The sequence below is a fragment of the Varanus komodoensis genome, unplaced genomic scaffold, assembly GCF_004798865.1.
Source record: "Varanus komodoensis strain SLA01 unplaced genomic scaffold, ASM479886v1 scaffold8, whole genome shotgun sequence".
Classification (NCBI taxonomy): Eukaryota; Metazoa; Chordata; class Lepidosauria; order Squamata; family Varanidae; genus Varanus; species Varanus komodoensis.
In genome coordinates this window covers 28151351-28166427 of record NW_025336481.1, presented here as the reverse complement: position 1 = coordinate 28166427, position 15077 = coordinate 28151351, and the positions used below count along the sequence as shown (strand labels likewise).

The 15077-nt window shown below is 37.9% G+C and overlaps 1 protein-coding gene across 2 annotated transcripts in view; it reads left to right on the top strand.

Annotated features, from left to right (window-relative positions):
* TMTC2 (transmembrane O-mannosyltransferase targeting cadherins 2) overlaps positions 1-15077 on the top strand; it is a 198250-nt gene that overhangs the window by 146130 nt on the left and 37043 nt on the right. For both annotated transcript variants that reach the window (XM_044455244.1, XM_044455245.1), the window contains one exon: positions 8913-9034. In XM_044455244.1, coding sequence (XP_044311179.1) covers positions 8913-9034 — 122 coding nt within the window. The remainder of the gene's footprint in view (positions 1-8912; positions 9035-15077) is intronic.

Here is a 15077-nt window from a genome sequence, read left to right as displayed (position 1 = left end):
GCTGCTAAGCAGAATCTAGATAGCCATGGAATTTCAACTAAGACTTCAGAAACTCCCTCCAAGGATGGAGCTGGGACTCACAGCAAAGAGTGGCTTTCCCCTCCTTCACAACTGGCACAGAAAGATCCATGTTGAGTCCTTTGTGGTCAGAGAAGAGGCTGAGTTGCAGTTCCTGGGCAGGAGAAGATGAGATCAGCAGCATGAAACTTCGATAGCCAAAATCGGCTAAGTATTTTGTGGGATTAGAGGGCCTTTGCAGTCCTCCTACCTTGTATAAGATCTCTGCAATCTTCCAATTTCATAGGGTTGTGGGCAGCCGCACTGGATTTGTGCTGCAAATGTTTTAAAGGTTAAGTTTTAATTTGATTTTATAGCAATTTCCATGGCTACCTATTCATTTCAGTCATATTCTCTGGTCGAGTAGTCCAGTATTTGTGCCACCATATGGCTTTGCTTATGCCTTGAAACCTAGATATTCAAGTTTCAGGTATGGTCTCTCACCATGCTCCTGGACTTATCCCCATTCCCATGAATGCATTCAAGTGAAAAGCACTTACACTGTTTGAAAAGTACTTACATTGAGCAAATAGGACATTCCTTTTATTGTGTTCTGATAAAGATCTCTTTCAGCTTTGTATTTGTTGGGAATGTTTAATCATAAAACAAGTTGAATTTGTATGTAAGTCAGATCACATATAGTCAGCTCTTCCACATTTGTGGGGGGTTAGGCATGTAGGACCCCTTCCAAGTGGAAAAAATGTTAATATCTCTTGTCCTCTCTCCTGACCAAAGTCACCAGTGCCTCCTCTTTGCAGCAAGGAAATGCCAGAGAGAGTTCCCTCCTTGGATGGACGGGGCAGGAAGTCTTTGGAGGCCCCTCCTCTACCCTTTCACATCCTCTTGCTCTGTGGTGATGACAATTTTTAGCAGTAATTTTTTAAATTCAATAGGCTTTCTGGCAGTTCATAAGTATCAATTGTTCAAAACTCAGACATTTGTAACTCGGGGACTGCCTGTTACTTCTTTCCTTCTGGGGAAAGATGAGGCTCACTGTGCAAGTGTGTTTAGGCAGCTGTTTATCATTGTGCATTGACTGAATTCCCTGAATCAATCATTTGTAAACAAGCTCCAAAGGAGAAGAACAAATTACTTGTGCTCCCACTAACCACAGTAATAGAGAAGGTATGAAGCTTATCTTGCACATCTTTTCTTCTCCTTACCCCAAAGTGAGATACTTCAAGGGTGGTCATAGGAGTTTTAAACTTTCTAAACAACTGAGAAATACTTGTTAGGGTTGTATTGTGTTTGAAATAGTGTTTATTTTCTAAAAGCAGAAGTTCAAACACTGCCTTTATTTAACTTCTTCAAAATAATCAGTATTGCAAAATTCTTCAGTGAAGTATAACTCATATTTTTAAGGCTTACTGCTAGGTCATTTGACATGTTCCTCATCCTATTTTGTAACAGACATATTTGTAGACTTGCTTACCTAGGAATAAGTCTCACTGATTTCAGTCAGACTTATATCTGAGCAGAAACACCTAGGGCTTCATGTCTCGATATAAAAATTGTTATCTTAGCAAATCGACTCTAAGACAGAAGCGAGCAAATTCTCCTTTTTTTAGTTATATAGCATTTTTGTTTCAGTTTACTTTAGATTTTAGCATTTCTAACTTTTTTGCCACTTACTCACTGGTTGTGGGGAGCAAACTGCATTTCTGTGCAAAACACCAAAGAAACTACGTAAAGAAGTATCACTGAATTGGCTAAATAAAGGTTTGTGTTACAAATGATTAAACAAGGATTAGCATTAGCACTGCAACTGTGAAAATCTTTTATACCACCTGTTTTCCATGGTTTGCAAGGCCTGTGCCCATTAACTTTTACCTCAAAGGTCTGGCCAGGTGGGTTTGTACTTTAAAATCTAGCTACTGATTTATTTTTTAAATAGAGTAACTTTTTGGCTTGCAAGTTTAAAATGTAACTCTTTAATTATGTCTTGTACTTATAACAATCAAGGTAATTCTTATGTTGTATATTCTAAAAGTGCATTGTATAGAAAACTGTGCAGTAAATTTTTATCTGTAGCATTGGTGTGATTTATTTGACCAGGTGTACCTCAGCCAAACTAAAGAAACCATATGTTTGGCCTTTTACCAAGGGAAAACATTTTATCAATTTTTTTTTCCTTCGGAAAAGAGAATTACTATAAAATGTTACTTTTAAAAATGTTATCAGGCTAATTTTTAAATGATTCCATGTAGCCTTGGTTTGGTGTAAGTTTCTTTTTGGCACTCACCTCCAAGAAGGAAGTATGAGGGGTAACCCAGATTAATTTGCTTGGCATTGGGACATGCCATACAAAGGCTGGAGTCCAATTCAGCTACATTAAATGGGTAATCTATTTTGTTTTAAAGCTTCAGTTAAATTTTGGGGTCAAAAGAAATAGTGGTCCCTATGGGACCCTGAGTAGTTTAATGCTAAAATTAGACTTGCTTTGGGATCAGTCTTGGTATACATGTCTTTCCTATCCAGGAAATATGATATTATACAGTCGATTGTGTTGCATTGCTCTTAAAACCACACAAGCCCACCTGCTAGAATAATTCATATGCTAGCCAGCTTAGTGGATAAATGGAGCACAGGGGCTTTATTTTACTATTGAAATGTAATAGGAAAGGCTGATTTACTCAAATTTCAGATCATTAGCTACAAAAGTTCCTTTTTTATTTAACTACATTCCTTCAAGAACAGCAAATATTTGCTGGTCAGGTATAATTTTAATAGATCTCTTGGGTGGTATTTTGACAGTTTCTTTGTAATTTGTGCCTAAATTAATTGGTCAGAATCTAGTGAGCCTCTTCAAATGCCCAGAAGGACTTGCTTTTAAGTAATATGGAAGAAATACCAAACTGTTTTGCTGCTGTGGGTACAGGTGTGACTGCATTCAGAAAATCCAGAGAAATTGATCACAATTGATACATATTCAGTTCTGTTAGCCTCCTAACTTTTGCTAAATGCCATGTCTAAAGACCATAACAGTAATGTGATTGTATTATTATTATTATTACTATTATGCTACAAAATTCACAATTGGAGTTGTTGGTTGTTTGTTTTTTAGAACTGTTATCTTGGTTGGTCTTTCACAAGTTTGCTCTTATGACTGTTCAAAATGTGTAGTCTTGTCTAGTTAATATCTTTGTCAGGTTCGGCTGCTAAAGGGAGCTAGCAAGCAAAGTAGGTATCATAGAAGGACATTGGTAAGACAAGACTGCGTATAGACAATTTTGTGATGGTAAGATGGTCATTTCTGCCACTGCTAAGATTTTTTTAAAAGAAAAACTGATGTGAATATTTGACCATTTCTTGGATTGGGAAGTTAATAAGATAGATATGTATGAAAATTAAAAGACTAGGAATGAAACCAAGAGGAATTTTGTGTTCTTGCTCTACTTTGTGCATATTGCCCATTCAAAAGAATTGCACAAAGATATGGTCCTGGCCCTTTAGAACTTGTTTTTCTCTTTTTCCCCTAGGCATAGCAGCTTAGCTATTTCTGTACTTAAATTAATTTAAATTTAACCTAGCAACATTTTGAAAATAAATGTGTCATTCTACTATTTTTATACTTTATCTGGTGGCATAGCTCTTTAGTGTAAAAAACCAAGTGTGAAGGTACAAACTGAATTACTTTAATACCTTGGTAACTATGCATTTGTGTTCCTCCTTCCATACTCTAAACTAATAAATTTATTTAAAATATACAAACTGGTGTCACCAAGATGAATTCACCACTCCTATTTTGTTCAGGATTGGCTCAGGCTCTGGAGATTATTAGATTGCAGGCCTTCTGTATGGTTTAATGATTGTTATTTTCCTTGTTGAAATTGTTCACCTTCAATTTAATGTTGCATCTCAATTTTAGCTATTGCATTGTTGACATTAGTTAATTTGTTTCCCTAGAATTTAAAAAAGCAAAGCCAGCTTTGATTTGGTGCCTGGTTCCTTAAGGAGCTATACAACCCAAATAAATCAACTCTATTAACAAACACTTACAGTTTAGATCAGATTGTCGAAGATCCTCCAAGGCTTTTGACTGAAAAACAGAAGATATTCTAGATCTGTTCAAATCACATATTTTGGAAACACTATACAATGGTATTTCAGTATAATATTATGTGACAGCATGTGTCTCATAAAGTGTGTGTTGAATATGATTAAGTATACTGCAGACGACTCTTACTAAAACCATTCGCATTTTATATAAATGCAAAGAGCATATGCATATATGGAGTTGTTACAACTGTGGTGAATATTCATGGGTTGACTTTTTGGTGTGCTGAACATATGTTTTGTAGCCTGTAAACTGTTCAGTAAAAGACCCCTACCTCTTTTTGCTCTCTGTTGTCACTGGGAAACTGCTTAAGAAACATGCTTGTTTGTGGTTTTTCCCATCATAGTTTCTGGTTCCTCACAACATGATCCTAACCACTCTAAAATTGCAATGTATCTACTTCTATCCACCCTCACTGTCTCATAAGTGTTACTTTCAGTATTTAATGAAGCTAGCATTTCTTCCACTAAGACAACATTGCAGACAAAACATGTTGCTCACCAGTTTGCCATCACATAACCACATGAGTTATTTACGCTTTTATTTTTTGACAATCCCATTTTTCAAACTTTCTTGTTTAGCTGGTTATGTGGAAACAATTCTTATTCTTCACAGATAGCCAGCTAGGTAGCTATTTTAAAGCTTCAACAATGTGATCTTTTCTTGAATTACTTAGGTAGAATCCTTCAGGCTCATTTATAAACCATTTAAGCTACCATAATTTTCCCATACACTTATCTCCATTGCATTTAATGATACAAGGACATTTTTAAGTGAAAATAAGCTGGTTTAAGTGTTCTGTGGGCCAAGTGTTTCTTCATCCTAATATTATTCGTTGAATGTTTACATTTTATTCTGTATGCTTGAAGCTAACCTTAAAGGATAAGACATTTTGTTAACTGTGCATAAGCCAAAATAACCTACCGGCATAGTCTTTTAAAACTGGAACTGAATAGATAATTTCTTCATTCAGATTATGTAAATCCATCCCCCTCCAAATTACAAATGCAGTAAAATATAATTGCCGCTTACCCCTTGCCCCCCTTTAATACTAATATGACATTCAATTAGTATGCTAAACAAAGGTGCCTTGTATATTCAACCATTGTCTGCATATATTAAACACAACTATTTTTTTAACGTCCTATAAAAATTTTGTCGGGTATAATTAAGACTTTGGTATTCTCCAGAGAAGTACATGAATTTCACTTTTCTTTCTTTCCTCTTCTTTGCTGTAATTTAAGTACTGTATAATTGTCTTTCCATCACATGGGCTCTTGGGATGCATTATTAAAAGTTGCTGGATTTCTCTTGGGAGAGGAATAGTAGTCTCACAATTGATCTTTCTTTGTTGTGTGTATTACTTAAAGATCAAAGCTATCATTAATCTCAATACGTGTGTTGATGCAAAGCAAGTTAAAAGCTCTATTGCCTTGAATATTCCTACCTTACTTGGATATTAAATTGTGAATGTTAAGATTGCAAGGTAAAAATATTACTTCACATCAAGCTGTAAGAATTCCTACTGTCTACTTTCACCTATATCCAATCCAGCTTCTTCAGCTGGGTGGGGAACCGGGCTCATAAGTAGGTGCTGCAGAAACACTTTTTTCTTTCCAAACCAGTAGCCGGAGCCTTTTTTAAAGGAGTATATCCTATGTAGTGATACCTGAATAAGGAAGCAAAGAGCTGGATTCAGTATATCCACTTCTTCCTCACCTAACACCTGATGAGCAGAATATTAGCATTTAAGAAATGGGTTCACATGTGCAGCCAAGCAACTCTGCACCTGCCCATTCAATCACCAGTATGTTGTTAACAAATAATCTGGCTAAATATTTTCAAATTTGTCTTTATATCAATTCAAATTAACTCATACTAAAAAGCAATATTCTTTTCTTAGCTGCACAATTGAAGGGTAAGACTTTCAGTTCATCATTTTCCAGAACAATATTTTAAACTAACTATGTTCAGTATAACTGTGTGTATAACTGCTTCAGTCGAGGCTTTTGGGGTGTCAGGACCCTCATCTGTGTATGCACATATATTCACGCACTCATTCCCATTCATACTCTTTCCCACTCAGATGCTCACATACACACAGATGCCTCCTCCTTTTTGCCAGACACTCTTTCCCTACCCCTAGACAGGGTTTTCCTTTGTTACTCTAGCAAGTGATACCCTTCAGTTATATCTGATCTCCCCTGAGAGATTAGAGTTATCAGAAAGGCTAACATTCAGGAAAAAGGAGAGAGAGAGAAGAGGTTTTCCAGCTAGTGCATCGCTAAGGAAGCTGTTCCCACAGGAGAGATCAGAGACAGTGGAAATGTTTTCCTTGCTAATGATGGTGAGCGAAATTCTAGCCTTTCCTTAGTTATTTCCAGAAAAGGCAATGTGAATTAAATCTTCCCTACTCCATCTTCTATACCAGGTACCCACCGTGCTTATATGAAAGCCAAAAAGTTGTAGCTGCGAGCTGCATCTTCAAAGTAACATCTGGCTTGGCACTATGTATACCTAAAATTCTGTTGCATAATGCATAGAGTTTGGAAGCATTTCATGTTAATCCATTAGTCCTTATGTGTCTGACAAACTCCATTAATAAGCTGAATTTGTTGTATGCATCATCTGTATGGTATGAATACTTCAAAGCACTGTCTAAATTAATGAGTGAACCCTTAAAGGGCATTGAGAAAACCCATAGAGCCTATGTAAATGGACACTGTAAAAAGCCAAACAAAACCAGGAGTCCTTGATATTTTTTTATTCTTTTGCTCCAAAAAGTTGCATACTTCAGATTGTAAAAAAAAAAAAGGAAAGCATCTGGATCTATAAAAATTGAATTATTTTAAGAAAAAATGAATAATTCACTAAGCTGAAATGTTTCAGCTGAGCTTTAATTTCTGCTTTTAACTATAATTTGTTGTATTTCATAGAATATACTTCTGTAAGGGATGAGAGTGCCACATTATCAGCTATATTCACATGGTTACATGCTGCCACATACTTTTAAGTTTAAAATCCAACATTTGGGGGCGATAGCGGCATGTAGACACACACATGCGTATGCCCTCATGCATACTTGTCATACACATTGATGGATGTATGCATGAAGCTCTCCTGTGTTGATAGCCATATTTGTCAGCATAAACTTCAAGAAATTTACTGCCTAAGTTTTGAACTGTATGACCACAGCTGTTGGTATTTGCTTGGAAAAAGACGTTAAAATGTGCATGTTTACACACTAAAAGTACAGCATAAATAATCATCACATTCTTATAGGGACGCCTTTTAATGCAGCTGGAAAATTCAGGGATCATGTAATGGAATTTCTGGCAGCACAGCCTAAGATAACTTTCAGAAGGAGATACATTTGGAGGACAATTTGTGTCACAATTTAGTCATTCTGAAATCTTGTGTGAGTTCTGTTTAATAGTACTCTCAGCTTCTTTTGTGCCTTAAGATAGAGTGCTCCCCAGTAATTGAGAACACTTCCCTCAACACTGCCAAACAAACCCCAAAAATGTATCTGAGAAGGTGCAGAAAACATATCTTTGATTGTTAACACACCAAATTGCAAGTTGGTAAGGCTGCTGCTGAAATCAATTAAGAAAACTGGATGAAAATCAATATACCAGGGTGAGGCTTGCAGGCAGAAGACCATACCCATTTCTAAGCCACCTAACTTCCTTCCTGTTTCTAATTGTCCAAAGAACTAGAATCCACATCCTGATTGCACAGGCCACAGTTAAGTTATCAGAGTCTACATAAAACTCTATTATGCCATACTGTTAATTAAAATGACAAGTCACATGTAATTTCAGTCATTCACTGTGCTATGTAATTGAGTTGACTGAAGGAGGGGACTTGGTGCAATTGAGGAAACATGCCTGACTATTTCAGGATCCTTTTAAGAATAATTGAGAGGAAGTTGTTTTCTTTTTTGCTAGTTTTCAGCACAATTCCCATATATCCTACCCTTTTTCCAACACTGTGCACCAGAAAATCTATTCATTCCTAAAGAGACCATAAGAAAAGACAATACAGATCACTTTAAACTTGTTCTTAAAATTTGCTTTTTGGGTATAATAACTGAATAAGAGGTAGTAGAGCAGCAATGGATACATTTGGATATATCATTCTTTTACACTCCATTTCATCCAGGTTTTTTGACCTGCCTAGGGAGCTGACCCAGCTTAGTAACCTTGAATGGATGAAAAGGGTCAGGAATGATGATAAATTCTTCCATATTGATTCTTTTGGACATTACAGTAGTTTTTGCTCATGTGAAGTCATACAGTGATGAACATCTACTGGCATGTCAGGGATGACTCTAGAGTGGTTTCATTCTTTGCAGGTAAAATCTGATCATGCCAGTTTTGCCCCATCTAAGAATTGTTTATAAGGGTTTCCTGTAGGGTCAGGTTTCTTCATGTTCTTGTTGAAAAGTTGATGGAAGAGTTTAATCAGAGGTTTGGAGTTGGAGTTAACATACAAGAGAATTTGTCTAGAGTCTTTCTGTAAAGGGTGGAAAGTATAAAACTTATCTTTCCAAAGGTATTCTCCACAGAATTTCAATGAGTTCCTCCTACTCTTGTTATTACAAACTTTCAAACCTTCTGTGCTTGTATTTTATTGTTGATTGTTGTTAATCACTGACTCTTTGAAGAGATTATTTGGATTAATTTTTAATTGATAAATGATTACATCCCATAAAATGAATTCAACATGACATTTTGTTCTTTATATTTTACTGAGAGTCCATGTCCTCTTCCTGTTCTGCCATCTTGCTTTGCAGGAGAAGCTTACATGAGGCTCAGCAGATTCTCTGAAGCAGAACATTGGTATGTAGAATCGCTGCGCTCCAAAACAGATCACATCCCAGCTCACCTTACCTATGGAAAACTTCTAGCTTTAACGGTGAGTTAATCATCAGGAGAATAAAAGTAGTATTTTGTGAAAATACTTTCTAATACTACAGATTGAAGCTATCCATATAGCAAGGTAAGCATCTCCCTAAATGTGTCTCTGTCTGTGTGTGTGTGTGTGGGGGGGGGGTGCACTACACATTGAATATCTGTGCTTAGTTTGATGGGAGGTGCATGGTACCCTCTCCCCCAACTCTATGTTCCAACTACTTACTTGGAAAGGCATATGTTTTTAAGTAAGAAGGCCCTGGTCTGGACACTCAGCACCTGAGACTGGTGAGAGGCTGTGGGAGTGTTGGGGAAATGGACTATTTGCCTCTTTAACAACTTCTACAAGCTCTCCTCCCCATAACCCCACACAACCTCTTTCTCAGCTGAGCACATCAGTGCAGAGTGGAGCCATCTGGCCCTTGGAAATCCAGCAGCCTCCTGGAACATATATGCAGGTCCACTGTGAGGTGGTGGGCTGCCTGGTAACCACCTCTGTACTAGATCCTTGCCCCTTCTGTCTTATAAAAGCCAACAAGGAAGGAGCAAGACTGATTTCATGCCAGCCGAAGAGGCAGTGGTGAGACTAGTTCTGAGGAAATCCACCTTGATCCAAAAGACCTTACTAATTCTAGACCGATGGAAAATATACCATTCCTGGGGAACCTGCAACAACAATAACAATAGGTTGTTGTTCACTTTAATAGAAAATAATGACAGACATCCAAGCTTCTGTAACTCACAAGATCATGAATTGCATATTGGTTTGTTCTCCAAAGCTTGAATGAAATGTACCATAATTAAATACTGTGATTCCATCACATTAATTTGAAACTTATTTTGCAACTCTCTTTGCATGTAGAGATACCTAAGCCAGTTATGTACAGCAGTATCATAGATTTTCGGCTTAACCTGGTTTATTTTCACACATTTTACATAAAGTGCGACAGTGTTCTGTACTGTTGTGTATGCTAATTTTCTTAGATTTGTTTAGGTGTAATATAAGATTGTGCTTTATGTATCTTAGGGTGTTTTTGTGGGAAGCTATATATCGTAGGCAGAGTGGCAGAATGGGAACACGGAAGAGTACTTTTTAACAGAATAAATCCAATCAGTTTCCTAGGAAAATGGTTAGGTGGATTATAATCATTCTGTCTAGAGACAAATGTAAGAAATATTTCTCAACTCATATATCAAGTAATATTATAAATTCATATGTAAAAAATATAACTCATGAGGGTATATTTTTCTAGAACGCATGAGAACAGGAAAATTTAGTGGTTAGGGCAAATGAGCAGTGGCTTAGTTTAGTAGAATAATTGGAAAACAGCCAGTCCTTGGCTGAAACCTGTTTTCATTTTATTAATATACTTTTCAGAAACTATATTGTGCCACTTGAATTAAATTGCAGTATGGCCCTGCTGTTCTAAAAACCTTAAAATCTGTTAGGCTAGTCCATGAAAGTTTGAGCAACAATACATTTCTTAGTCTTTAAGGTGCTGCAGCCTTCGTTGTGTTTGCTGCAGCAGGCTAAGAGCTACCCCTTTGGAAATTGCTTAAGGACAACAAAAATTTGCTGCCTTAATCTAGTTAGTCCACTTGTAACACAGGACCAGGTGCAGCCTTGAATATGTGGACTCCTTAATTAGCATTTGATCAAGATTTTTCAGTCCAAGCAGTCCCTGAAGGTGTTCATAATCTTATGAAGTAACTTTATGTGTTTTTTGTTATGATTTTTTATTAGAAACTAAAGTGTATGTTGTATGTGGTCTGCTATGACAGTTATTAAGTGATATCAAGAATACCAGCTTCAAGTTCTCCTATGTATTTATCCCAGTTTTCATATCTGCTCCTACAGTATCCATTTATAATCTAAATGCTGTGTTCACGTTCTATAGCCCGCTACAGGTCAGACTATCATTGAATGGTTGATCTGCTCAGAAGCTACTGTGGGCTTCAGCAGAAATGGTGGCATAACTTTTCCTACTGCATTTGGGTTAGCTGCAGTGATAGCACAGAGGAGCAAAGTAGCCTTGGGAAAAGTCCCTGAGTGCTGAAGTGGACATGGAGGCCATCACATCAGTGGATAGCAATAAAGGAAATACCACCACCATGCCACTGTATGACCAGTAACTTTTTTTTTATTGGTACCCTCTTCATACAAAATACTTGGGCAGCTTCAGTGCTTTCTGATGGAAAGCGATTGGCCACCAACACTTCCTATTTATGGTACATATCATAGAATTGAAGTTTAGAGGGTGGAAAAACAAGACGGTGGTGTACAATGAAAGATATTCCGCCAAAGCATACGTTTCTTTCATTTGCAATTCATTTCCTCACCTTCTTTTATAGTTATGTCTTGATTTTGAATGCTGAGGATCCCATTCTGTCATGCATTGTGAAGTAACTGCTGCTTCTTTATATGTGAGGAGGTAGTTCCCCATTTGAGTCCTTTCCCGTTGAACACTGAGCCCTTCCTGACCAGCACTAGAATAGCATATTCAGCACCCTAAGCTAAATTATTAAGCAATTCACTTGTATGTTTTAACTGACCACAGTTAGATATGAGCAGCATACCAGACTTACAGCGCTAAGAAAGCTATTTTGCAGATGGTATATGTCACCACAAGAACACACACTTCCCCCCATTTCATTTGCATGTTCTGTGTTAATTTTTTTTATAAATGTCTTAATATACTTTTATACTCTTTGTGGTCATAGTTTCCCAAGGAAGAACTTGATTTGAATCATGTTGGACCCAATAAAACTTATTTTTGTGCACTTAAGTTTTGTGAACATGGAGATGTTCTCCCTTCCTCTTTCTTCCATGTCTTTCTACTTTCCATACTTTCTTTCCTTAGGTCCTACTTACTAACCTTATCAAGCAGAGGGGTCTCGACATGTTCATGGGGAACAAGCTGTGTTTGAGAATCCCTGGTCTCAAGCTAGCAAGGTTTTAAAGGTATTGCACTTCAAAAAGCACAGGAGACCAGTGACACTGTTTCAGTCCTGCTGAGATATGTTCCAAATAGCCCTTAAAGGGCAGCCCATGAACAATGCATGATAGTAGTCAAGTCTGGATGTTTCTAGGGCATCGATAAGCATGACATGGGAACAGCAGTTTGAAGAAAAATTAGATAAGTAAGCAAGACTTACATCTGTATTTCGGGCCTTTCTCTTTCTTATGTAAAACCTGCTGCCCAGTTTTGAATTTATTTTGCCATTCTTTTTTCAGAGAGCTCTTTATCCATTTCTATTGGAAATGACAGCATTTCCTAAATTTATTTCGTTCACAAACTGACATCTGTCAAGTTTGGCTCCTTTGAAATTGGCCACATGCCCCCAAATTACTTTCATAATTATATCTGCATAATACTTTTAATCCCATAAATAAATGTGAGTGTCTGCTTTCAAGTATTGTGTAGGTCTGATTGTGAATGAGAAGTCACTCTTCTTTAAGAATAAATATTTTGTAGCATCATTCTGTGGCTACATTGCTGGTGTATTTCTTGACAACAAGGAAGGTCATAATTAGCATCTTCAGCCACATACTTTGAAGCTTCTTACTGGAAATGAGGCAGGCAAGCACGAGTTACAGGGGTTATGAAAAGCTCAAGTGCCTTTACAACAAAATATTCAAACACAAACTAGCAAAACATTGTTTATTTATTTGAAGTATTTTTATGTTGCTCCTCAGCCAAAAAGACTCCCAGCGGTGCTTGTACATACTTAGTTAAACAAGACAGTCAGTGCCCACAGGCTTCTAATCTTGAAAAGGCATGACACACAAGGAAAAGGAAATGAGGAGGGAAGTGGGAGGTGAAATTAATTCTTGCAGCAGGGATGGTGGAATGGGCCTGCTCTCACTCTCATCTCTGTACAGTCTCCTGGAATGTCTGTTGGTGGTAACAGCTCATTATTTTATGGAGTAATTAGTTTGTATAATAATTCCTTGAGTGCCATTTTATTTTAATGGAAAGGCAGGCTATAAATAATAAAAAATATGCAGTCCACATGGAGAAGCCTATAATGAATACTCTGTGCTTTTTTTGGTGGGTAGGGCCAAACCAAGCTTGACCTAAAATGCATTTTTGCTTTTAATGTGCAAAGTTTTGAAAAGTGAAAGTAGCAACCTCAGGCTGGGGGATTATCAAAGGGACTGCAGCATGAATGGAGAAAAAATGGAAGCCTACCAGCCTTCACTGTTGTCCTGATGAAAAGTTTGGTATTTCTTCCCACTGCAAATAACAATTGCAAGAATGCATAGGTATCTAAAGACTTCACCCTGTATCAAGTAGCTTCCCCGTCCAATTGACTAAATCACCTAGTAGGCTTTCCTGGTGGGTATTGGAGCCTCTGGGTTAGGAGTACAAATATCTGATCAGAAATCAGAAATGCAAAAGCTACAGCCCAGGGGCCTAAGCAAACCTCAGTCGTTTTGTCCAGTGCACACTGCCTGCCATGGAGGATGGCACATAAACCTGAGGACTTGGCCCATGCTGGGAAGGGCAGCTGCTTCTCCCAGAGGATTCCCATTTTCATGCTGACGGAGGCATGGAACCTTCTTTCCCAGCAAGGAAGAAGGCAACATCGGTTGGTAGGGGTGGGTAGCTGCTGACATTGGCTGGTGTGTCTGCATTCATGGATATTATCCATGGAGATAACATGTCCCCAAGGAGAGGGGCAGTTGAGCCTCCTGTCAAAAAAACCATGCTGCAACACTGCTCTAAAGCTTCACTTTATTTTGTGCAGGGCATTTAAATAAGCAGCTGGTACAGTTAAGTTTCCCACTGATCACACATACTTTGTTTAACCAGAGAGGGGAAGAATTACTACTTTCTTTAATGGGAAACATTCATGTGTGACACAAATTTGATCAAGCTACTTGCCTAATTGTTACCTGGCAACATATACAAATCTCTACAAAGGCAACATTCAGACCTAGTTAACTGCATCAACATTTCCCAGATTTTCTTGGAATTCTCCAGTGATTCAAAGTAGGCTAGATGAACCTGAACACAGAGAATTCTGCCAGCCACCTCAGTGATAGTGGTGTTAATAGAGAGCCTCCTTCCCCCAAGCACCTCCAGTAATAGAGGGAGATGGATCGTGCAGATTTTCTCCTTCCTTACAAGCAGCTTTTATAGCTTTTTTAATCAAAGAAAAATGTCAGCCTAGTTGAATAAAATGTCACATTTTATTAAATAATTGGATTTTCTGCTTTTCAATTATTCTGAGACTTCTATTATTTCAAAAGTGTTTTCAATCAGAAAGCTTGGTGGTAGGTATCTTGCATTACTTGCTGGATTAGACAAAGGTCACTATGATATTATCCTACTCTCCCCTGTTACCTGAGTGGGGAACAGTTACTTCAGGGTGAACTAGGGAATGCTGGAGAAGCTTTGTAATAGTTATATTTACCATTATAAAAGCAAAAAGGGAAAAGAGAATTCTTACAGTAAGTCCCAAAAGAGCCATTTGTCCAGCCTTCCCAAGCATGCACACCCAGTGCCAATTGTCCAGCCTCAACCCATACAGATGAATTGTTCATTCAGTAAACATTCAGGATGCAAAGATAATACTATTTTTAAGAGTATATTTTAAGGTTGGCACTGAACTGAAGTAATGTTGGGATCCAGAGGCATTTGGAGAAAGAAAAATGACAGCTGCCATAGACCTGCCCTGCACCTTTACTTACTTTGCTGTGCCTTTGAAAGGACAGACGAAGGTGGGATCCTGCCATTTTCATGGCTCTGAAAGGGCCAGCACTCAGCTGGGTGGTTCTGTTTGGACCACTCCCTGCTGCTTGTTCTTGCAATGGTGTATTTCCCATAACCTGGTAAGCTAAATATGAAAAAGAACACTGGGGAGAGTGTGGACAACCAAGGATAAAAGTTGGAGGGGTTACTGCCAGAGGGGCTTAAGAAGTGATATAAGGGGAAAAGTTGAGAATGCAGAGGTAGTTTTGTCTAGGGTCCCACAGACTTAATTCTGTAGTTGATACCCCATCTCGTGTGAACCGGCCAGGCAAACAAGCAACACGGTCC